The sequence below is a fragment of the Arctopsyche grandis genome, chromosome 4 (assembly GCF_051622035.1).
Source record: "Arctopsyche grandis isolate Sample6627 chromosome 4, ASM5162203v2, whole genome shotgun sequence".
NCBI lineage: Eukaryota > Metazoa > Arthropoda > Insecta > Trichoptera > Hydropsychidae > Arctopsyche > Arctopsyche grandis.
In genome coordinates, this window is record NC_135358.1 from 28,207,651 (window position 1) to 28,228,492 (window position 20,842).

The following is a 20,842-nucleotide window of genomic DNA, read 5'->3' on the forward strand; positions in this document are numbered from 1 at the left end:
ATTTTTAAACCGTTTATATAAATTCCTGTTATTATCAGGAGCAATCCTGATAATCCTAGAATGAATAGTAAAATAGTTGAAGAGGAATAAAATATCAAATGCTAAGCATTCCAATCGAAGTCAAAACGTCTTTATACAAGTTTAATATAAATAATATTTTATTTTATTTTACATAAAAGTCTTGAGAAGACCCCAATGCACCTTCCTAGGCAATTAATTACAAACAATGCAGCATTTTTATTACATAAATCACTGTATTTTGAGAAGCTGAAGAACACGAAATTAACAATTAATTAATTAACCCATTGAGACATCTATGGATTTAGATTTTACATAATTTTACATTTATACATATTTTTTACAAATTGTACATACAGAAGATTTGTGACAGCAGGTAGGATGATTTTTTTGCCATTTTTGAGGAACCGTTTCAACAATGATCAGATAAAATTGGCAAACTCTTACAAGAAACGATCGACTTGGAGTCCCAAATATCCAAGTCTAACCAACAGTATAGCAGGATCAAACCCAATAATCACTTGGTGCTAAACATGCACGCTACCACTGAGCCATACAGCTGGCTCAGCGGTACCTAGTGTACAAAATTACTCGATTTGTCATGATTATAAACTAACACTAATTTAAAACGCGTTGAATCCAATTAAATGTGTTAAAATTTGAATCCTTAATTAAGCTATGAACTTTTGAAAAACATATTTTTTATTGTGACTTCAATAGCATTTCCTTATTATGATTCGATAATTTTTTTAATGTATACTGAATAAAATTTCATGATATATTATTTTTTAAGTCTTAATACCTATGTATGTATCTCTAAATCGTTCTTATATAATATTAATTGTGCAGGAAACGTCGTTCACGGTTCGCTGGTTCTCGACCGCTGTCTCAAAGGATGGGGGGGAATATTAGTACTTTTTTTCACCTTAGGGTTGGAGGGGGGGATTTGATAACGAAAAGGAGCATTGAATAAGGACTCTTAACGTCTTTTCTTTTCTAAGACGGTGCCATACAGTTGTTGGCGGCAAAACCGGTCCTCTCACACTTCCAACGGTTCAAATTTGAATCTTCCCCAAAAAACGGACACCGCTGAGTTGAATTTACAACAAGTGTAATAATTAAATGTGATAAATATTCAATTTATTTAAATTAAGTTATATTTTTTAAATTTATATTCCATTGTTTTTCCACTGCTTGTGCAGTTTGGTGCTCACCGTGCTTTCAAATTCGTGCTATTTTTTTTATGCGTGTTTGATCGTTTTAAAGTTTGCAAAAATCTATATAAATCGTTTAAAAGTGTGTCGTTATCGTATTAAAATAATGTTTTATAATTGTTGTGCAAAATTTTAATCGTTGATTTAATTGAAAAAAAAATCGTTAAAAATCTATAGTGTTGTATTGAAGTGTCAAATTTTGACGGAGTAAATTGAATTTGTTATTTATTTTTACTGAAAAATTAATGTATATGTGCAATTCGACTGCTCAGTGGATTATTTCGAATACGGGTGAGTGGTATTTTTTTTAATTTCATATTATTTAATCATATGTATGTATGTGTTATTTGCTATCGTAGCAACCGTATCTTATTTATCATTTTTTTAACGAATAATTCATTTGAAATTTGAGCTCATACATAAAACGTGTCACGCTTATATGTATATTTTTTTAATTGTTTAAATGTTTAACCTCTCGAAATTTATTTGACTGAAATTGTATTCCTTCTGAAATATATTTATTTGTAGTTACAGTGCAATTATAAGCACAGGTGTATCGAATAATGTGTAATCGAAAAATTGATAGCATATTCGAGAAGAGTTATATAGATAAATACTATTAGCAATTATTAACACACATTCTCGTGCATAAATTCGTTCGTTGTCTCCACTTGACTACAACATATTTTCATTCTTTGGTACTTGCTCAAGCAAAAATGGGAAAATATTGTAATAACTGAAATAAATTTTTTCAGCTGTTTTTTATGTATTGATATTTTAACATATAGAGATGGACATATTTACACCGACAACGGGAATATGATGATTCAAGTGTTTCTATTTTTTTTTTTAAATTACTCAAAATTTTGCGAGGGAACTGAGAAACTTTTGACAGCTGTCACTTCGAGACCGTTATGCAGTCAGCAACAATGATTTCGATTGTGCAACACTACCGAAAGGGACTCGATTCAATATTCCTTTTGATTCACCCCTCGTCGTTTTCCCTTTGTTTGGTTTGGTATTTCTAAAGCGTGCTTAGATTTTTCTTTGGCTGGAATCATATGTTGATCTTAGAAAAGGAATGAATTAATACGGTACAAATAATAAAAAAATATCGTTTAATATAAAATTTTATTTAACATTTTATAACATTTATCTAGTAGGTAATTTCATACGTACATATATTCAATGATAATTGCAAGTAGAGGTAGGACCGGAAGCGTGCCGTTTATTGTTCAATTGTTGTAAATGCTTTGTAAAAAAGGTTCGGCAAACCTTTAACAATGCATTTACAACATTTGAACAATAAACGGCCCCCTCAGGGTCCGGGCTTTAATTGCAAGTTTACTTACAAACTTTTCTTCGTTGTTTTACATATAATATGTACTTTTGAGCGTATGTGTATGATTTTTTATACATCATGTGTTGTCAAAGGTTTTTTTTTTTAATTATAAATACCTAGTTCAATCTGGTGCGTGAAAGCCTCAATTGAGCTAAATTTAGAATTTGGCGTTTTGAATTATCAGTCAACGGGAAAATATCAATACCGTCATTGACGGCCAGGCATGCCCTTCATGGCCGTAGTAAAATTGAGTACATAATTTCCATATCCATAATTAGATTGACTTACAGAAGGTCAGCATACAAGCATACATTTTTACCGTATACATATCATAGATAAACACTAAGCATCATTAGATGGCGAGTTGGTTTACAAAAGATTTTCGGTTTTCTTTTAAATACATAAACGAGGTTCTTATATGTACATTATTTATTTATTTAATATACTTGGGGGAGGCGGCAAGCCGATAGGCCCAAATTATCTATGAACTTAATATCAATAGACGAAGTTTTGTAATCATGAAAAAAATTACCCTCGAGATTCCGATTTCTAATCACGTTGCCATGTTTTTTTTTAATATGTGCGTGGTAGTGTCTTTTATTAAAATTTTATTAAAGCCGGAAGTGTATTCAATTATCTCCTAGGCCGCTAAACAAATTAACCTGAAACTTTTATATATACATATATGTACATATATAATGAGCATGAAAAATTTTATAGAACGGTATTTTTTTAAATATCTTTTTCTCAACAGAATTATTAATTTCACTCTTAAAATAATTAGTATAATTAATAATTAATAATTAGTGAAGATATGTCAACCGGAAGTACATCTTTTGTCTTTCTGAAAATTCAAAATGTGTTTTTCCTCCGTAAAATAATTAGCTCTCAAACGTGTATGGGGAACATTATTATGGCAAGTACATATGTACATATGTGGGTATGTGTGCGTCATTATCGAATTTTGTTTTTGATACTTCTTATATTCCTCAAATACATACAAGAGTTGGTCATATCCAAATTATTTTATTTAAAATTAAGCCATAGGGACCAATGCTGAATATACATATGTACATATGTATGTATGTTAATTAAAAAATATAGCATATAAAACCAAAAATCGAATGAAGTTGAGTCATATATACATATGTATGTATGTATGTAAGTAGTAAATATATGGAAGCAATAAAATTATTGAATAAGATAAACAACGGATTATGATTTTATTCTGAAATTAACTATAAATGTTTCATATTGTTTTTGAATAGTATATTTTGCAAATAATTTATACAATTTCATAGTGTAAGTAAAAATATATGTACATATATGTACATTGGAGCTTTTTCATGCACTTCTATTCACAGTGAACTATGCATATATTTTTACTGTGTATATTTCAATAAATTATATTCATTTTTGTTAATGCTTTTTTATATCATTTTATATTTTTTTTATTTATTTTTTTATATATATGTATATACCAGGAAGGTCTAACAGGTAAACCCCAATGTGCCCTCCTAGAAAATTAATTACAAAAATTGCAATGTTTTTTATTACATTAATCGCTTTATTTCGCGAGGCTGAAGAACATGAAATTAACAATTAATTAATTAATCCATAGAGACATCTATGGATTTAGACTTGTACATAAATATTTACATATTGTACTTAAATCAAATTCAGATATTTGTGACATATTCAGATATTTGTAGGATGGTTTTTGATAATTTGATGGAGGGAACCGTTTCAACAATGAAATCAGATAAATTAACAAACTTTGATAGGAAACGATCGACTTGGAGTCACAAATATCCAAGTCTGACCAGCAGCATTAAATATTAGCACGGGATCGAACCCGATAACCTCTCAGTGCTAAACATAAACGCAACCACCGAGTCATTCTGCTGGCTACATATAATTTTAATCGTACATATGTAGTTCTATTTGATCATAAATATATTACTACACTTCAATTTTTTTTCAAAACAAACACAAACACGCTTACTGTGTATGCAAAATAAAATAATTCAAAATAAAATGATAAAATCCAAAGAAGTACACAGCTCGTCCAACTGAAACTCGACAAACAAGCTTGCTTTTAAAACACACCGAAAGATACATATTTCTTCACATCGACACTTGCCTTACGAGAATGTTCATCGGTAAATAATTAAAATATCTGCAAATAAAATTTGCAGATGTGCCAACGAGACACTTTTTACATGCTTATATATGTACATATATGTTGGTACGTGTGTATGTATGTATATTCGCAAACGAAAAGCGCGATGATTTATTATAGCGAACTAACGAACGAACCAGTCCCGCTTGTTCGTCGTGCAACGTGTAAACAAGCCATTGTGTGAAACGGGCAAACTTGCTCAAATGTGACAATATAATATGAACAATTGTTTTCACAATTTGGTTACAACGTAGCGTCTAAATTGAACTACAAATATGATTACAAAAAAAATATTTTGGTCGAGTGTGCTATTGAATGTTCCTTGCGGAATTCCTATGAATCTGCGCCTACATACCCCCGTGTCCACTATAGGTTTTACTCTTGTCGAAAATTGTGCGTGCACGGAACATTTAACACCCCTTCGAAAGTTCTTCGCTTTTGGGGTGAGTGTTGCAGGTCGAATTATGCCCATTTGTATGCACGAACAGACAGTGAAAAATAATGAAAGCTTCTCAAACGCGTCTGTCTCCTCTTCTTGGAGTTTTGAAAATCACTCCGCTTCGCCGCGAGATATTTAACTTTGTCTCGCTAATTAAAAGTTTATTTTTCGATATCGCTGACGCTTTCCGTCCAAGAGTTGTCGTCGATTTTTGAACGACTTCGGTAAGAGCCTGCGGTCAAAGCGTCCCCCATTTTGAGGTCCGTCTCCTTAATGATAATAAATACTTAAGTCTGTGTTTATTTAACAAAGACTTAACGAAGTTGAGCCTCCGTAAAAACTCGGAATTGCCGTGTAAAGCGCGCCATTCAAAGGAGCAGATCCTCACCCTATCGCGGAAACTTTTCTCTTTTGACTTATGTCGAAGTGGGACGGATTTTTGTCTCAAAATGAACATCCCCTCATTCCGATGCCATTGAAATTTCATCTCTTCATTAATATTAATATTTTTTTCGTTTCTACTGCAGTCCTTTTGAATTGAGGGTAGTTGCCTGAGATATATCTATCTATGTATATATGTATGTATTCTTCGATCAATGTGTTGATTAGAGTACGGATAGCCAAGGTGCCGCTCATTGTTCAATTGTTGTAAATGATTTTTAAAAAAGGTTCGGCAAACCTTTAACAATGGATTTACAACATTTGAACAATTAACGGCACCTTGGTTATCCGGTCTTTAGCGATGATGTATGGATGTGAAACTTAGGCATTCAACGCAAAGGTGCTACACACAAAGTCCAATGCACCATAACTAGGAGAGATAGGAATCTGAATACGTGGGTGAAAAATATGTCAAAGGTAATGTATGTATATGGTGGAGCCAGTGAAATGATTGAAATGGCAATGAGCGGGACACGTAGCTAGAGGAATGAACGAAAGGTGAACAAAGTAAGTGCTAGAATGGTACCGAAAATAATGTAAAAGGGGGAAAAGAAGGCCGCAAGGAAGATGGGTAGACGAAATTATGAAAATTTGTGGGGTGAGATAGATGAAAGTTGAACAAAACAGAGACGAGTGGAAGCGTGTTGGAGAATGGCCTTCATCAATGGCTGTAAATGATGATGATAATTATATGAATACCGGAAATGAAAAAGTGCCAAAAAATCCAAAATCGGTTTTATGCCAGAAATACGTTATATTAAAATATGATCCATATCACCAAAATCGTTTTCAATTGTGTACATCAAGCTTGTATTGCTCATGCAATTGTTGTACGGTACGTGACGATTCGGCGACGAGGCCGATTCGGCGATAGGTTTTTCTCGACTACGCGACGATTGGGCACCGTGATGGATGGGCACTGCGTTATTTCGGCCCAGCGACAGCTCGGCAAAAGCTAACTCGACGACAGCCAACTTGGCGACAGCTTGCTGGTGAAGTGGACGCCAAGCTTATGTAAACTCGGCGTTTTGCAAGGAACGACCGCGACCGTCCCCGTTATAGGAATTCCCGATGCACTGACAAATATTCTACCTACATACATATGCTTTATACCGCTTTATTTTTCGTTTCAGTTTTACCAATTATTCGTAACAACACGAATCATACTATTCATTTTTTTCGCTATATTATATTTGATGGAATTTTATATTAAACATACTTTTATAAATACATGTGTAGCACCTTTTCACAAAAAATAATTGTAAGATGACAAATCATATGTACCTACATATTCTCCAAAATAATATAAAAGAAAAATGATCGATTGAATCTTTCGCGCAGTGCTTTTAGTTTGTTTTTAAATGGACACACTTTTTTCTCTTTTAGATGTTATACATATTTCAGTTTTATCAATTGGATAAATTCTCACCCTATTCTCAATTTTCTTAACACTGTAATAATTATACATAATTACAAAATATTTTCTAGCAGCGATTCTCAAAGTTTTCATGATTATATTTTTTTTCAATGATGAAATACGTTTACGAAGAAAAAGCGCATACTTAAATTATAGAGTAGATGACATAGTATGCACATACATGCATACATATATATTTTTGCGTTTTAGAAAAGAGTTTTCAAAACGACTTTTGACAACTGTTTCTCGAACTGCTTTTTTTCTTGATTGTATTACATGACATGTTATACATACAAATGTAAGGTTTTTCAACGGGTTTTTGCGGTATCATAAATTCATGGCCCTCAAATTTGGTTTAAAATAATGCAATGTCGTAAATGATTTTATACCCTTTATCCTTTTATTAAATTCAAATTATTCTGAAATGATTTTCATTGTTTTTTCAAAACCTCTACGATAAAATGAACGTTTTTTATTCCAAAAAAATGGCAAAATTTCAAAGCGATCGGAAGAGTTTTAAGAGGTTTGTCCAAAAGGAAGATAAACCTTGTAATTTTCAAATTTTATAATCAGCAGGGAAATATTTTTTTCAATGTATGCACATATGTTGTTGTATGAATGCATGTACATATGTATGTATGTTATTTTGAAAATTTTCAATTTAATATTTATTTTCATTATTCATCAATAAAAAGTAAATCAAAAAACTTTATTAATACTATGATTTGATGAATATACTAAATAGTGGCGATTCTAGAATTGATTTAATGTTGAGAGTTACAAATTTTACGGAAAAACCCCCATCCTTTTTCTCGTTCTCGGTGAAAGCTCCCCTCTTGAGGCCATCGAGCGATGATGGGGTTCGACACGCGTGAGGGTGACCATCATTTGTAGGGCAACACGGCGATTGCTCACATTATCCGACACCCGGTCCCCTCCCCCCGCGGCTTGGGCCCTCGCGCTGTCATCTCCGCGCTCCACATTTCACGTAACGCTAACCGGGGAGGGTTGGTAAATTAAATTTTACACCTTTACAGCGAAGCGGGGCCCGGATTTTCACGGTCACTGAAATATTGGGTCAATCGGCCCCGCTTATTAATCAATCAATCGCCCGTCGATCGACTACTACTGGTTGAATGAAACTGGGATGATTTTTTTTTTAATATGTATGAACATTCGCGACATTGATAATGTATTGTACAGCATGTTTGTATGTATGTGGGTGAATGTGTGGAGTTTTATTTTTTTTATTGGTCGTTTTTAAAGTAAAGGATATTTTAATGTCTCTTGATGCTATACTCTTGGCGTGCAAGGGGGTGGTAAAACGAAGGGGGGGGGGGGGAAAGTCACATAGAAAAGGCCGTAACGTTAACGCTCGTAACGTAACGCGCCATCACACGCCAAGGAAAATCACCGGCTCGCAAAACAAGGGCCGTAACCTGCGAAAACTGAACATTGTCAAACCACGTCTTACCATAAAACTGTATTTTACACGCCCGTGGTAATTTTATTGTCCAGAGGTAGTGCGTAACCGCCGATTCTCAAATGTTAGGTTTTTTTACGTACATTATGTGTTCATACTTATTTACATACATACGTACATTTGTATGAAGCTATTATACACTATACTGTATTTTATCTCATGAAGGCGCATTACAAATATTCTATTTTGGGGTGGTTTTAAATGTAAAACAAACTATGTCAATAATTGTGATAAATTAAAAAATTTCCACCTCAATGAGCGTAGGTTATCGGAGATTATTTTAGCCTATTTGTCTGGTAGCCTGCGCTCATCGTATGTGATGTGTGAGTGGAATTTTGATCTTCTCTCTTCCATTTATTTGTATTGGCTCTTACATCATCATATACAGCCATTCACTATCCACTGCTGGATAAAGGCCTCTCCAACACGCTTCCACTCGTCTCTGTTTTGCGCAACTCTTATCCATCTCACCCCACACATTTTCCTAATTTCGTCTACCCATGTTCCCAGCGGTCTTCCTTTTACCCTTTGGTATTCTCTTGGGTACTATTCTAGCACTTCTTTTGTCCACCATTCGTCCATTCTTCTAGCCACCTGGCCCGACCAATGCCATTTCAATCTCTTTACTCTATCCACTATATCCACCTTCTCGTTTGTTCTTATATATTGTTGCTATTATTATAATTCTATTGTTTGTTTATAATTATGTAGAAATGTATTTTTTTCTGTATATACATTTATTTTTCTTAGCTTTCTGTATATTAATTATCATTGTGGCGCATTAGGTACTCTTGTAATGAAACAATGGTCCAAAAACTTAAATAAATAATATTTATATAGATTTATTTCGACAGAAGAAAAATGCCTATTTTACTGTTGCAAATCTTGATATAATAATACAGCTATATTATTCTTATTTCATCCCAAAATAAATCTTCACATTATACTTGAATACAAATACATATGTTTTCGATGAAGGTTGAACTAATTATTTCCTTCCATTATTCCATCATTATACAAACTTTTTATGATATGTATATATTTTTTCCCATTAAGCTGTTCCAGTAAATTAAATTTTGAGAAAATTGTTTTATTACATATGTACATACATACATATGTTTGTATATATGTATGTTCGTTCTAAATGTTAAGGATGATTTTTCTCATTAAAAATATTAAAAAGGTGTGTATGGTTGAAGTGTTTTATTGTACATACATATAAATAAACGTAAAATGATTTTCAAATGATATGCCTGTGCTATATCTCGTTTAAGAATAAATTTGCACGGCTCTCATTAAGGGGGTATTCTAGTCTAGAAATTTGAAAAAATCGATTTTTTTCTTTCATATTTTCAAAGCTTTAACCTTTAAGAATATGTCCTTAAAAGGATTTTTCAAAATTCAAATTATTTTCGGAGATACAGCTGCTTTAGAGACGTAGCATCTAACCGGCGCGTAACTTTACCCGAAACTTTAAACGCGTTTTTCTCGAAACTACTTTTTTCGAAACGGTTGACATGATATCTCAAGTTCTACTAAACCAATCTACTTGGTTTAGTAAAATTGGTGTGAACCTTTTCTATACATTCTTCTATCGCACGAACTAGAACTATGATAAAATTTCAATTTTTACTATTTTTAAAAAATTCGGAAAAGTCAAAAAACTGGTAAAAAAAGACTATATCAGACAGCCTATATTTGCGAAAAAAAATTTGTTTGACTTTTCCGTAGTTCGGGTGATAGCAGCATTTGTTTGAATTAAGAATTAATTTGTTTTTTTACATACCTCCTTTGCATTTTTTGAATTTGGATTACTAGGAGGGTTGGAATCGTGTCAACCAGAGCGCACTACTTTTTTGAGACCCCTAATTCATCAGCCTGTAACTTTTTGAATTTTGAATTTTTTTTCTATGTATTCTTCAAACATTACTAAATATTGGGTAAATAATGGTTTAAATATTTTTTGTTTTTTTTATTGCACCTGAAAAAATACCTAAAATTCATGCCTCTAGGCTAGAATACCCCCTTAAAGTATACATATTTTCCAATTGGATTCTTATAAGATGTTTCTTATTGGATTCTTATAAGTTTTGTTCTTATTACATTGTTTAATAATGATGAGTCATAAAATGCCCCTTTTATTATTAAAAAAATATATTTGCTCGATTCCTTTTATGTTGTTAAGAAAAATTAGAAAAATTTATAGAACTATCTCAAAGGAAAAATTAAAAAATCATTTAGATTTTTTTCGAAAACCATTTTTTACAAATAATTTATTATTTATTTACTACAATTAGGCCATATAGCCATTACTGATATACTCCAGGGCGTCACTATATATGTATATAATATTAAAAAAAAAATAAAAGCAAAAATTGTTAAAATATTGTGCTTTATGTATTACCATCAATTTACATTCCTATATTGAAGTAGTTCGTATATGAGTCTTCGTTTATTATAAGGATTTTTGATTCCATCAGATTTTTTTTTCACAAAAAAAAGTTGAAAAGACCTTTGAGATTTGCAGCCATTTCAACGACTTTTTCGAAATTTGATTCAAAGTTGTTTCGATTCTTATACGAGGCGCTCGCGCTCGTATACACCCCGGTCGTATTTGTGGTACACGTTGGGTACTAGGTATCTAGTTCTCGTTCGTCCCCCTTTTGGATTTTTAAAGCGTGCGAACCAATCTTTCTTTAAGCGTCCATTTCTGCCTTTTTACGGGGCACTTAAAAATACAAGATTGTCGTTATCCCGTCGCGGTGTACACGTACATGTGACCCCCGGCTCGTTCGCTCGTGCCCCCCGTGGACGCCACTGTAAAATGGGACTTTTATTGGCCCGGAACGCGTTAGATACATTCGAAATAAATTGCATATTTTATGCTCGAGCTTACGTGTATCTCGAATATGGTTGGATTTTACATGTTGTCGTCTTTATTTTATTTTTTTTATCCTAGTCCGAAATGACTATTGTCTCGTCTGTGTATCGATTTTTGAGTATATGAATACGTTTTAAATGCATTCATGGATGAGTTTATTAATAATTATTATTAGAAATTGGTCAAAAGTATAAAATATAATTTTGAATGTGTCATAAAGGATTGGTAGAATACTATAATTCGATTTCCAATCATTTTATTCCGTTATAATTTTTTTTTCACCAATCCCCTTTTATATAAATGTATGTTTGTAATATGTATGTAGGTACTAAATTGGATTGTCCGGAATATCTCGGTCAGGTAAAAGTTGAAAAAAATAATCTTAAAACAATCAGAATTTTTTTTAATTAGTAATATAAATTTGAGTGCCGTTTAAAATACTGTAGATTTTCATATGTGACAAGAAAAAGTTCCTATTTAAATAGGAATCGATAAATAAGTCTTAAACTACGATGGAATGAATAAAATTTTATTTGAATAAAAAATGTATTTCTCTTCACATAGTAAGTATCCATTATGAATAAAATTGTATTTTATTTTTTTAATAATAATTATTAAATGAAAAACATTTATTGTGTTGAATTATTATGGGAATCGTCATGTTTTTCTCATATAAAATACATGATAGTAAAGTACGCAGTAGTAATCGAATATATGTACATATCTATTATTTTAAAATACCAAATTATTTCATATTTATCAATTACATTTGAAACATTGTCTTGCAGAAATGAATTTATTTGGGCTTTTTTTAATTAATCTTTAAATATGCATGTAAGTGGTACTAAATACATTGAGTTTTTGTTATTTTAATAAGTCATCTGATTGCTAATATTTACAACCGTCGGGTATTTAAGAAACATGTCCATATCGTTAAAGTGAGACAATGAGCAATAAAATCAAGAAATTGTCATTTCATTGCCAGAAAACATTAATTTATCTAGACAAATTAATACAGGTGTTCGTCGACGTTTGTGCGTAGTACGAAACGTTTCAACCACACCTGTATAGACTGTGGTAAACGTTGATTTTGATGCACACACTTTTTTCTTTGCGTTTTCATATAATTTCTTATTATAATTTGTGTTTGCACGGCTATGTGTCAATGTCGTCCACGCCACTGGAAAACAAAGGTGTCACAAAGTTTTTCCAATATTATTTCAACACAAATATTAAAGACGAGTATGTATGTGTACTATTTGTATGCGAGCGAGCATATGCGCATAATTTATTTGACACGCTACGCACTGGCTCATCTGTGGTTTCGTTCATATGGAGAAGAATATTAACCACCTTGCATGCCGTCGATATGCACAATATGTTTTGTCTTGATTTTATTATTTATTTTTAATGATTTTGAAGTACTTTCATCGACATCTAGGAATTTATTTGTCGCAAAAGGTGGAGATTTATGTCGAAACGCGCTATTCTGCTTAAATTTAGAGCGTTACGCAACGCTCAGTTATATAATTCTAGTGTGTTTCGTTCGTAATAAATAAATATCGATCGAAAAACAAAGCGTCGGCAACCAGCACCAGATGGACAAATATAATTAGCTGTTCGTCGACGTGTTCAAATGTTTGAATTCGGCAAATTTATGTCTTCGACGTGACAATCGTCTGTACACACACGGAGACACACACTCATGTAAAATTATTTCAAGTATTTTTTTTTTTCGGAGAACTGTTTTTGTACTCCGAAAGGTTCACTTTGACACGGATCGTCGTGGAGTAATGATGGTGCTGATGATTTTTCTTAGAATTTTCCGAAAGCGTGAAAATCACTGGAAACCTCGACAATTTTGTCAAAAGCTGTGTTGCTATCTTCGTCTTCAAAAAAATCTGAAATGGAAATCGCAGTTTTTCATTGAATATTTTATAATATATACATATACATACTATATTGCATAGTAAGAATATTTTTACTCACAATTAGGTGGGCTTTCGAGCTAATTATGTTTTTTTTTTCGAAGAAGGTCTCATTGAGATTTCGAATTTCTAAAAAAAAATATATATGCTATAAGTTAATTTTTTTTTGAAAAACTATTTGAAAAATATGACAAGAAATCTCATTAATGTAATATTTACCGTTTGATACATTTTACGGCAGGATTTGATAATTGGAGAAGACAAGATGATCACAACCCCTTGCGAATAAGTTGTTCATATAAAATATCGAATAATGTTAAAATATGTATGTATAATTCACTGAAAAAACGCAAATTGAATGTACATAAATTGGAGATATTTAAATGGATGGTGAATTTGTGTAAATTTCAAGCAACCTGTGAATTTTTAAAAACAAAAGTCAATAAGCTTGAACTTGGTGCATTTTATTGGAATGATAATGAAAAATCCAAGTTTCAATGAACTCGTTTGAGTCTGCGTACATATGCATTTTCTTGTGCATATGTAGCCTTATAATTTTCTTTTAATGTGTCGAATTTAAAATTTAAATCGAACATTTTACAAATATTGATTCGCAATGAGTACAAATGATTATCATACCAACGCGCATACTTTCCTCAAATTACATAAATAATTTCCTCAAATTATTTATGATTTATGAAACAAGACGAGTCATAATAATATTATAATAATTAAGTATTTAATAAATTTATTTGTTATGAAAAAATTATATTACAGGTATTCCTCGACTTACAACGGAGACACGTTCTTGCACCTCCGTCGTAATTCGAATCGGTCGTTAGTTAAATTTCATGCAAAACGTCAAAATATTAAGAAAATTTGTCAATTTTATTCACTTCAAAATGTGCATATTCCTTGAAAATATGCGTCATTTGACTTCAAATGGCAGTGACGTAAAAGCAGCTCATGATTAATTGTTCAAAAAATTAAATAGTAATGTTTAAAAAATAATTTTGCGTAAACCATCGATTTTTTTTCGGTCGTAAGTGCGAATCGTTGTAAGTCGAGGACTACTTGTATATATATTTGTGTAAAAATTTACATATACCTAAATGGAATATAATTTAAAAGAATATATGTATATCAAATTATCTATTCGTATTGTTTTCCTGTTTATTTCCAAATCTACGCTAGTCGTGATTTTATAGTGAATTTGAAGTAAAATATGAATTACAATTTAATAGGATCAAAATGAAGTCGTGATGAGAGTGAAAAATCACAAGTATTTGAAATTAAAAATATGCTAAAATTCCCGTACGTCTCCACGTGTAAAAAAAAGGCTTACATTAATTGGTTATTTGAAAGGTTTATGATATTTTGAAATATTTTACTGTTACTGTTACACACATACTGCATACATATGTACATATGTATGAATGAGATTAGAAAAATATTTTTCAATGCGAATCAAATTCAATATACATATGTATGTATGTACATACACAGGTACCACTAAAATAAAATTCCTCACAATGTGTATATTTTTCATACATCATTAAATATTTCGTAAACGAAACAGACTTTTTCCTAGTGTTCTAAAATTCCAATAAGAAAATTATTAGTTTAACTATTTGACTATAGGTGGTGTCTGTGCAGTTAGAATTTTTGAATAGCGCGTTAGTTCCTCTTTTTGTCGCAACGAGTAGCGGCGCCACGTTCCGACCGACCCCTTCCCGACCCCTTTCTGCCCCTCGATCAGTAGTAGAATTAAAGAATTACGCACGGGCTGAATCGGGGATTTGCTGATTTTTTTTATTCATCATTCGATTATTTTTTTTATCAATTTGAAATCCACGCAAACACCGTCTGCTTGCTTTATCGTTTTCAATTGTACTCTATAAAAAAATGATTTTTAGTTTTTATTTATTTCTCGCTTAGATTTTTGGAGCATTTCAACTCGACTAAGGCAAATGAGGACTTTGAAAGCTCGTCATTACCGTAATGTTTTTCTGGATTTCTTCAAACATTTGACATAATGCACGCACGTGGCAAATCGATTGCGAATTTGGTTTACGGTTGATTGAAAGGGGTAAAGCACAACAGGTGAGCATTGTGATCGTGCTTTTTAAGCACCCCTTTTAAACTCCTCTCATCACCTATCGATAATATACCATAATATTCATATTTTAATGTAATTTTACTGGAAAAAAATAATTAAGGAAATAAGTAAAGCGTTCATCTACGATAAAAAAAAGTCGGAATAAAAAATCGACAAAAAAAATGTGAAAATCCGTCCCTCACTTTGCGCACAATAAAACTACCCTAAAGCCTTCTCGCTTCGACGCTAGCGTTCTTTCGCATCTCGTCTCTCTTCTTTTTAGGCGGGGGTGGCGCGACGCTCTCAGGGCTCAAGCGACGTCGCTATTGTTCGCTATTTTCGACTTTATGAGTTTTTGGAATAGGGGTTGTTTTTGGGGACGATCGGAGGGCGCAGGCGCTCCAAGTCGGGCTCTCGCATCCTCTGGAGCCGTCAGAAGCGACGCCGGTCCGAAGAAGACGTCCAGACGCGGTCGACGCACTTTGTGTCCGCTAACATGAACGGGACACTCTAAATAAAATCGCTCGTAGTACGCATAAACTTAAAAAAAAAAAATAAAAAAAGTCAGTGATCAACAAATGAAAGTGATTTCACAAATAAAAAAAGTGCAATATAATTTTTTTTACCTTCACAATGACGATTGACTCGCGCGACTTCGAAACTTTTTCCCCGTTGGTAAAATGACCCGAGCCTCCGAGGACGAGTCGGCTTCGATGTAAACTCTAAAAACGTGCAAAAAAGAAAACTTAACAGTGAACCACCCAAACGATGAGTCCGTGAATAACTAACGAATCATAAAAAAAAATATTGAAAAAAAAACTAAACTGAACAGTGAAGAATAGTTGAAGAATATAGTTGTTTTATTTTTCTTCTTTAATCCGTGTGCTTACGTTACAACGTTCTAGTCAAATATTTGTTGTTTATTACGTATTTATTTATTGAACGCTTCTCATACAAAACTTACATAGTTATAATATATTATATGTTATTACGCAATATTTTTCATCTTTACGAACGTTTTACAATTTGATCCTGTGATTTTTTCTCATTTTCGTTTCGATTGAACGATGACTCCGTTATATAAGATAACGATGTTATATTTATTCTAAGTGATTTTTATCATTTTTCGTCTGTTATTTGTTCCGTTACCACTTCGCCTGGTTAGTTAAAGCTTCGACTTACGGTAAGTGCTGTACATGTATTGTATATTCATCCATTATATATTTTTATTTCGAATCTTGAACGGGAATGTGTATGTAGTAGTGTGTCGGACCGTTTTTTGATTGTGAACTTTAAAGGGGAAAACTTGTTTTCAAACGTGATGAATGGTCTCAAATATTGGGGTGATCTCAGACGTACATATCTACATAGTAAATGACAAATAAAGTGCAGTGATTTTTAAATTTATTTAATTAATTATTGAACCGCTGTAAAATGTGTTAGTTCGAATTAAAGAATATATGTTAGTTCATTTTTTTCGATCTGGACGTTTAGGGTGATCATAAATAATTAATGGGCATTTAAAATGAATATATTGCGATTAATATATGAGGCTTAAATTTTTGTAGGTAAGATCGATACTTTTGTTTAAATCAAAAATGGATACAAAGAAATGCTTACATTTAATTGTCAATAGATACATAAAATTATTAGTGTGATAAAGTGAAAAATCATAATGCGAAGCCCAGAATTGATAGTGTTTGTATTTTAAATAATGTAAAATTGATTTGCGTAACTACGATCGATTTGCTTAGAGCCATCTATTGTAAAATATTAAAAACTTAAAAACTTCGATTTTTATCAGATAAGTCGCTGTTTGTGATAACATTTCTATATTACTTATGTATAACTTCGATTTCTTTTTCAATTAATAAAAAAATTCGATTAATTTATAAAAGACGTTGAATAATATTTTTTGAGTTCTTAATTTTGTTCTAACGGAATTACTATATAAAACTTTGTAGTATTTGTCTAACGTTCCTTGGAAAAATTTTCGTATAATATTCGCATGTATAATATAATAAACGTAAATTAATAATATGATTAACGGACCGCTAAAAAATTGCGATATATAAGTTGATATTAATTTTCAAAATAAAAATTGTGTAATAAATGTCATATATATTCATTTAGAAAATGTTGCGTATTCAAATTAAAATACGCAGATGAATAAGATGATGAACATTTGATATATTTACTTCAAAATATCGAGAGTTGAGAATTCGCGCGCTTTTACTTTAAATGAAAAATGTATTTATTTCAAACATTACTAATAAATTGACATTACTATTAAATTATAATGGAAATGTATAATGGCAAAATTTATAAAAAATAAAATAGTAGATTCTTATTTGCCCGGCCCTTTTGATAATCATTAGTGCAAGTTGGACGTGACTTAAATACTTTACATTCAATTAGAACGACATTGACCGAGACTTGCGATGACAGAACAATGCAATTCTCCTCACAAAAACGAACCAGTTCCATTCAAAATTAAAGCATTGTTCAGCTCATTGTTAGTGCACATAGTAATCTAATTACGAGAGATCAAAATACATACGTATGTACATACATTTTAAATTGGTTATTTTACATGATTTTTATGATTATTATATATCTTATCTTACCTTTCATAGAAAAATTACTGCATATTTCTTTAAAGAAAATCTTAGATTTATTTAACATTTTTTATCGTTCGGTATTTTGAAAAGTATATATATGTAGAATAGTTTTCTGTAAATTAAACCTGTCATTAGAATGTATGTATTATGTGTATTTCAGTAGACGTAAATAGAGTCTCTGAGTGTTTGTCTCATGCAAATTTACATGCTCATGTTGGATCATCAACGTGTGCATTTTAATAGCGTGGTCGAAGATGTCAGCCGGTGTTTGTATGAATGTTACTCTCGATACAAATTTTTATATGATAATGAGTCGAGCCAAAAATATTAATCGCACACATTCCTATTGAATTTTGCATAATTCATGTTACGATGGCATGTCTTCGATGATATAAGAGCGAGGTGTGTGTGTGTGTTTGTGTGTTTTCGTGCATGTTACGCATAATACAAATTTTTGTATGATAATGTGACGAGTCGTCCGGCAGACGGCCGGCCGCGTAATTCACTCAAGAAAATTTCGCCACAGAGCCGTGGGTAGGTGGAAGGAGTTAGGGGTGCTTCATCGGGGGGGGGCGGCGTCGCCGGCGTCCCCCGAGGTATGGGGTGGTGGGCGGCCTAAGGGGGTGGCTTGGGGTGGGCGGGCGTCGCGCCGGCGCGTCTTGTCCCCCGCACCCCCTCCCCCTCGGGCACCCCCTAACCCCCCCAGCGAGTCTTATAGTGGTCTGTGTCGGTGGGGCGCCCATTGCTCGGCCGGCGCCCTGCCCGCGAGGACGCCCGCCCACCGCGGCCGGACGCCCGTGTGCACATCGAAAGCTCGACGTATTATTACGAATTATTGTCAAGTCGCGAGACGCCACTGGCCATTCGACAACAGGCCGCGATCATTTGCCAACCTACACACTTACTTGCATACACCGACCGACGACTTTAAACTTGTTTTCGTCGACACACATTCACACACACACACACACACACACACACCCACACACAAATAAGCAAAAATAATTATATATATATATATATATAATAACTACATACATATATATATATATATATATATATATATACAAAAATTAAAAAAATATTTAACATAAATATTAATAATAAACAAAACGATTCGTTCCTCAAAATTTTGTGATTTTAAATTTAAACGAAAATTCCAGTGAAAACAATACAAATTATTGAATTAAGCTTTAAAAACAAAGACGGCGACGGTATATAAATCAAAAAAAAAAAAAAAACTGTTAGGCGATAATTTATTTTAAAAATTTTTCGGCAAAATTATTGTTATGTTATTTACCTGTATATTTGGATAAATTGATCAAGTATATGTATATGTACACTTACAATACGAAAAAACTAAGACTTTAATAATAATAATAATAATGGTATTAAAATTTAAAAACCAATAGTGACTTGTTATCTATTAAATTCTTCGATTTGAATTTTATGCTGTTCGGACATTATTTTTGTCTTCTTCGGAGTGATTTTTTTTTTTTTTGGAAATTTTAAACAAAATTTATTATATTATATACAAGTAAAAGAATAGGAAAAATTGTCAACCTTTTATGCATCGCCAAGGATTTTTTTTTTAAAGTGACGGAAATATCTAAAGACGGTTAGTTTATAAACGTATATACATTTGTGCATATATTTGCATGGTTTATGAAAATTTGTATAGTTTTTTCTATTATTTTTTATACGTGTAACGTATGTGAAGCGTTCGAAGAAGGGTGGGAAAAGTTGAGTGAATGGAAAGGGTTGTAAAAAGTTATGTAATGAAAGTTTGAAGTCTGATTAACATGTATTATTAAGATCGTTTTATGATATTATTATTATTTTATGTATTTTATTTTGAATAAAACTAAATGTTATGATTTACAACAATTACTTTATTTTTTATTTTTTATCGTTTCCACTTATCCTTTCTTCCTATACACACATTATATTATACTATAGTTAATTTCTTTAAATATAATTATCATCCTTCAAATAATGTGCATGCAATGTCATACATATGATTTATTCCCTTGTGATTGTATTATTTATATAAATATTTTTTTTTTTTGATTTCCATCTATTGGTGTTAAAAAGCTCTATTTTATTATGAACAAACTGGTTTATTTATTGGATCAAATAGTGTTTCGATCTTTCAAAGATATCATATTAGTTTTGCCGTCGGCGACTAGATCTCGCACACGTGGTTGAAAATACAAAGTATGTACATACATACATAAATACAAACTCTGCTAAATTTAACAATCAAATTTCATGTTTATAAATTTTAGCAACATTTTTGAAATAAATTCAAAATTTCTATGTGGAAAAATATTCCATAGAGGTTGGTTCTCAGTAACTTTTAGTAGACGTAAAGACACGTTGAAAGATTTCAAAGTGCTTGTGTTCATTTTTAACTCAATTCATAATTGCTTACATCAGCCATAAAAGTAGACGAATACTTTGTTCGTTTCCGTTTGTTAAATGCGTGCCAAGATTTTAACCGCAATATTTAGTTACTAATGCAAAACTGTTTGTACGTACGCACGGGCAAGTTTTCCCATCGTTAACCCTTTATTTTTCCGAAATTACCGCAGAGGGTTGCCGATTGCGTGCCGTACCTGCCGTTTAGGGTTCACTTATTTAGTCCTTCCGAGCAAACGAGACATTTCCCGTTCCGGTGGAACACTGGAAGAATTACACGCAAACGCCTCTGAAATGCCACAAACACTTGCTTAAAATTTATTATCGCACATTATTATATCCATAAAGTTTTCCCTG

At 32.2% G+C, this 20,842-nt stretch overlaps 2 protein-coding genes across 10 annotated transcripts in view; one reads left to right on the forward strand and one right to left on the reverse strand.

Moving 5' to 3' along the window:
• Nucleotides 1–1,002: 1,002 nt before the first annotated feature.
• Nucleotides 1,003–20,842, forward strand: part of pros (homeobox protein prospero) — a 100,061-nt gene continuing 80,221 nt past the window's right edge. Inside the window, exon 1 of the mRNA XM_077428888.1 lies at nt 1,003–1,523. The gene's annotated coding sequence lies outside the window, so the exon portion shown is untranslated. The remainder of the gene's footprint in view (nt 1,524–20,842) is intronic.
• On the reverse strand, nt 8,439–18,967 carry LOC143910425 (uncharacterized). 9 transcript variants are annotated; one of them, XR_013260478.1, is made up of 7 exons: nt 18,071–18,258; nt 16,070–16,165; nt 15,667–15,983; nt 15,343–15,501; nt 13,565–13,684; nt 13,407–13,474; nt 8,439–13,318 (listed from the first exon to the last, which is right to left on the reverse strand). XR_013260478.1 is itself a non-coding variant. In XM_077428889.1 (3 exons), exons 1-3 carry the CDS (start codon nt 18,126–18,128, stop codon nt 15,754–15,756), a joined length of 384 nt encoding a protein of 127 aa, XP_077285015.1. In that variant the 5' UTR covers nt 18,129–18,407; the 3' UTR covers nt 14,080–15,753. The 9 variants fall into 9 exon arrangements, 2 of the variants coding, with proteins under 2 accessions (XP_077285015.1, XP_077285016.1); XR_013260479.1 differs by having other exon boundaries at nt 15,647–15,983; nt 18,071–18,191; XR_013260480.1 differs by lacking the exon at nt 18,071–18,258 and adding an exon at nt 16,626–16,806 and having other exon boundaries at nt 15,647–15,983.

Excerpts from the sequence above, each read along its gene's own strand:
- LOC143910425 (XM_077428889.1), bottom strand. The coding sequence starts at position 18,128 with ATGTTAAATAAATCTAAGATTTTCTTTAAAGAAATATGCAGTAATTTT. Across the intron at positions 16,166-18,070 it reads CAGTAATTTTTCTATGAAAG|AGTTTACATCGAAGCCGACT; the intron begins GTAAGATAAGAT and ends GCACGTTTTTAG. Across the intron at positions 15,984-16,069 it reads AGTCAATCGTCATTGTGAAG|TTTATGCGTACTACGAGCGA; the intron begins GTAAAAAAAATT and ends TTTTTTTTTAAG.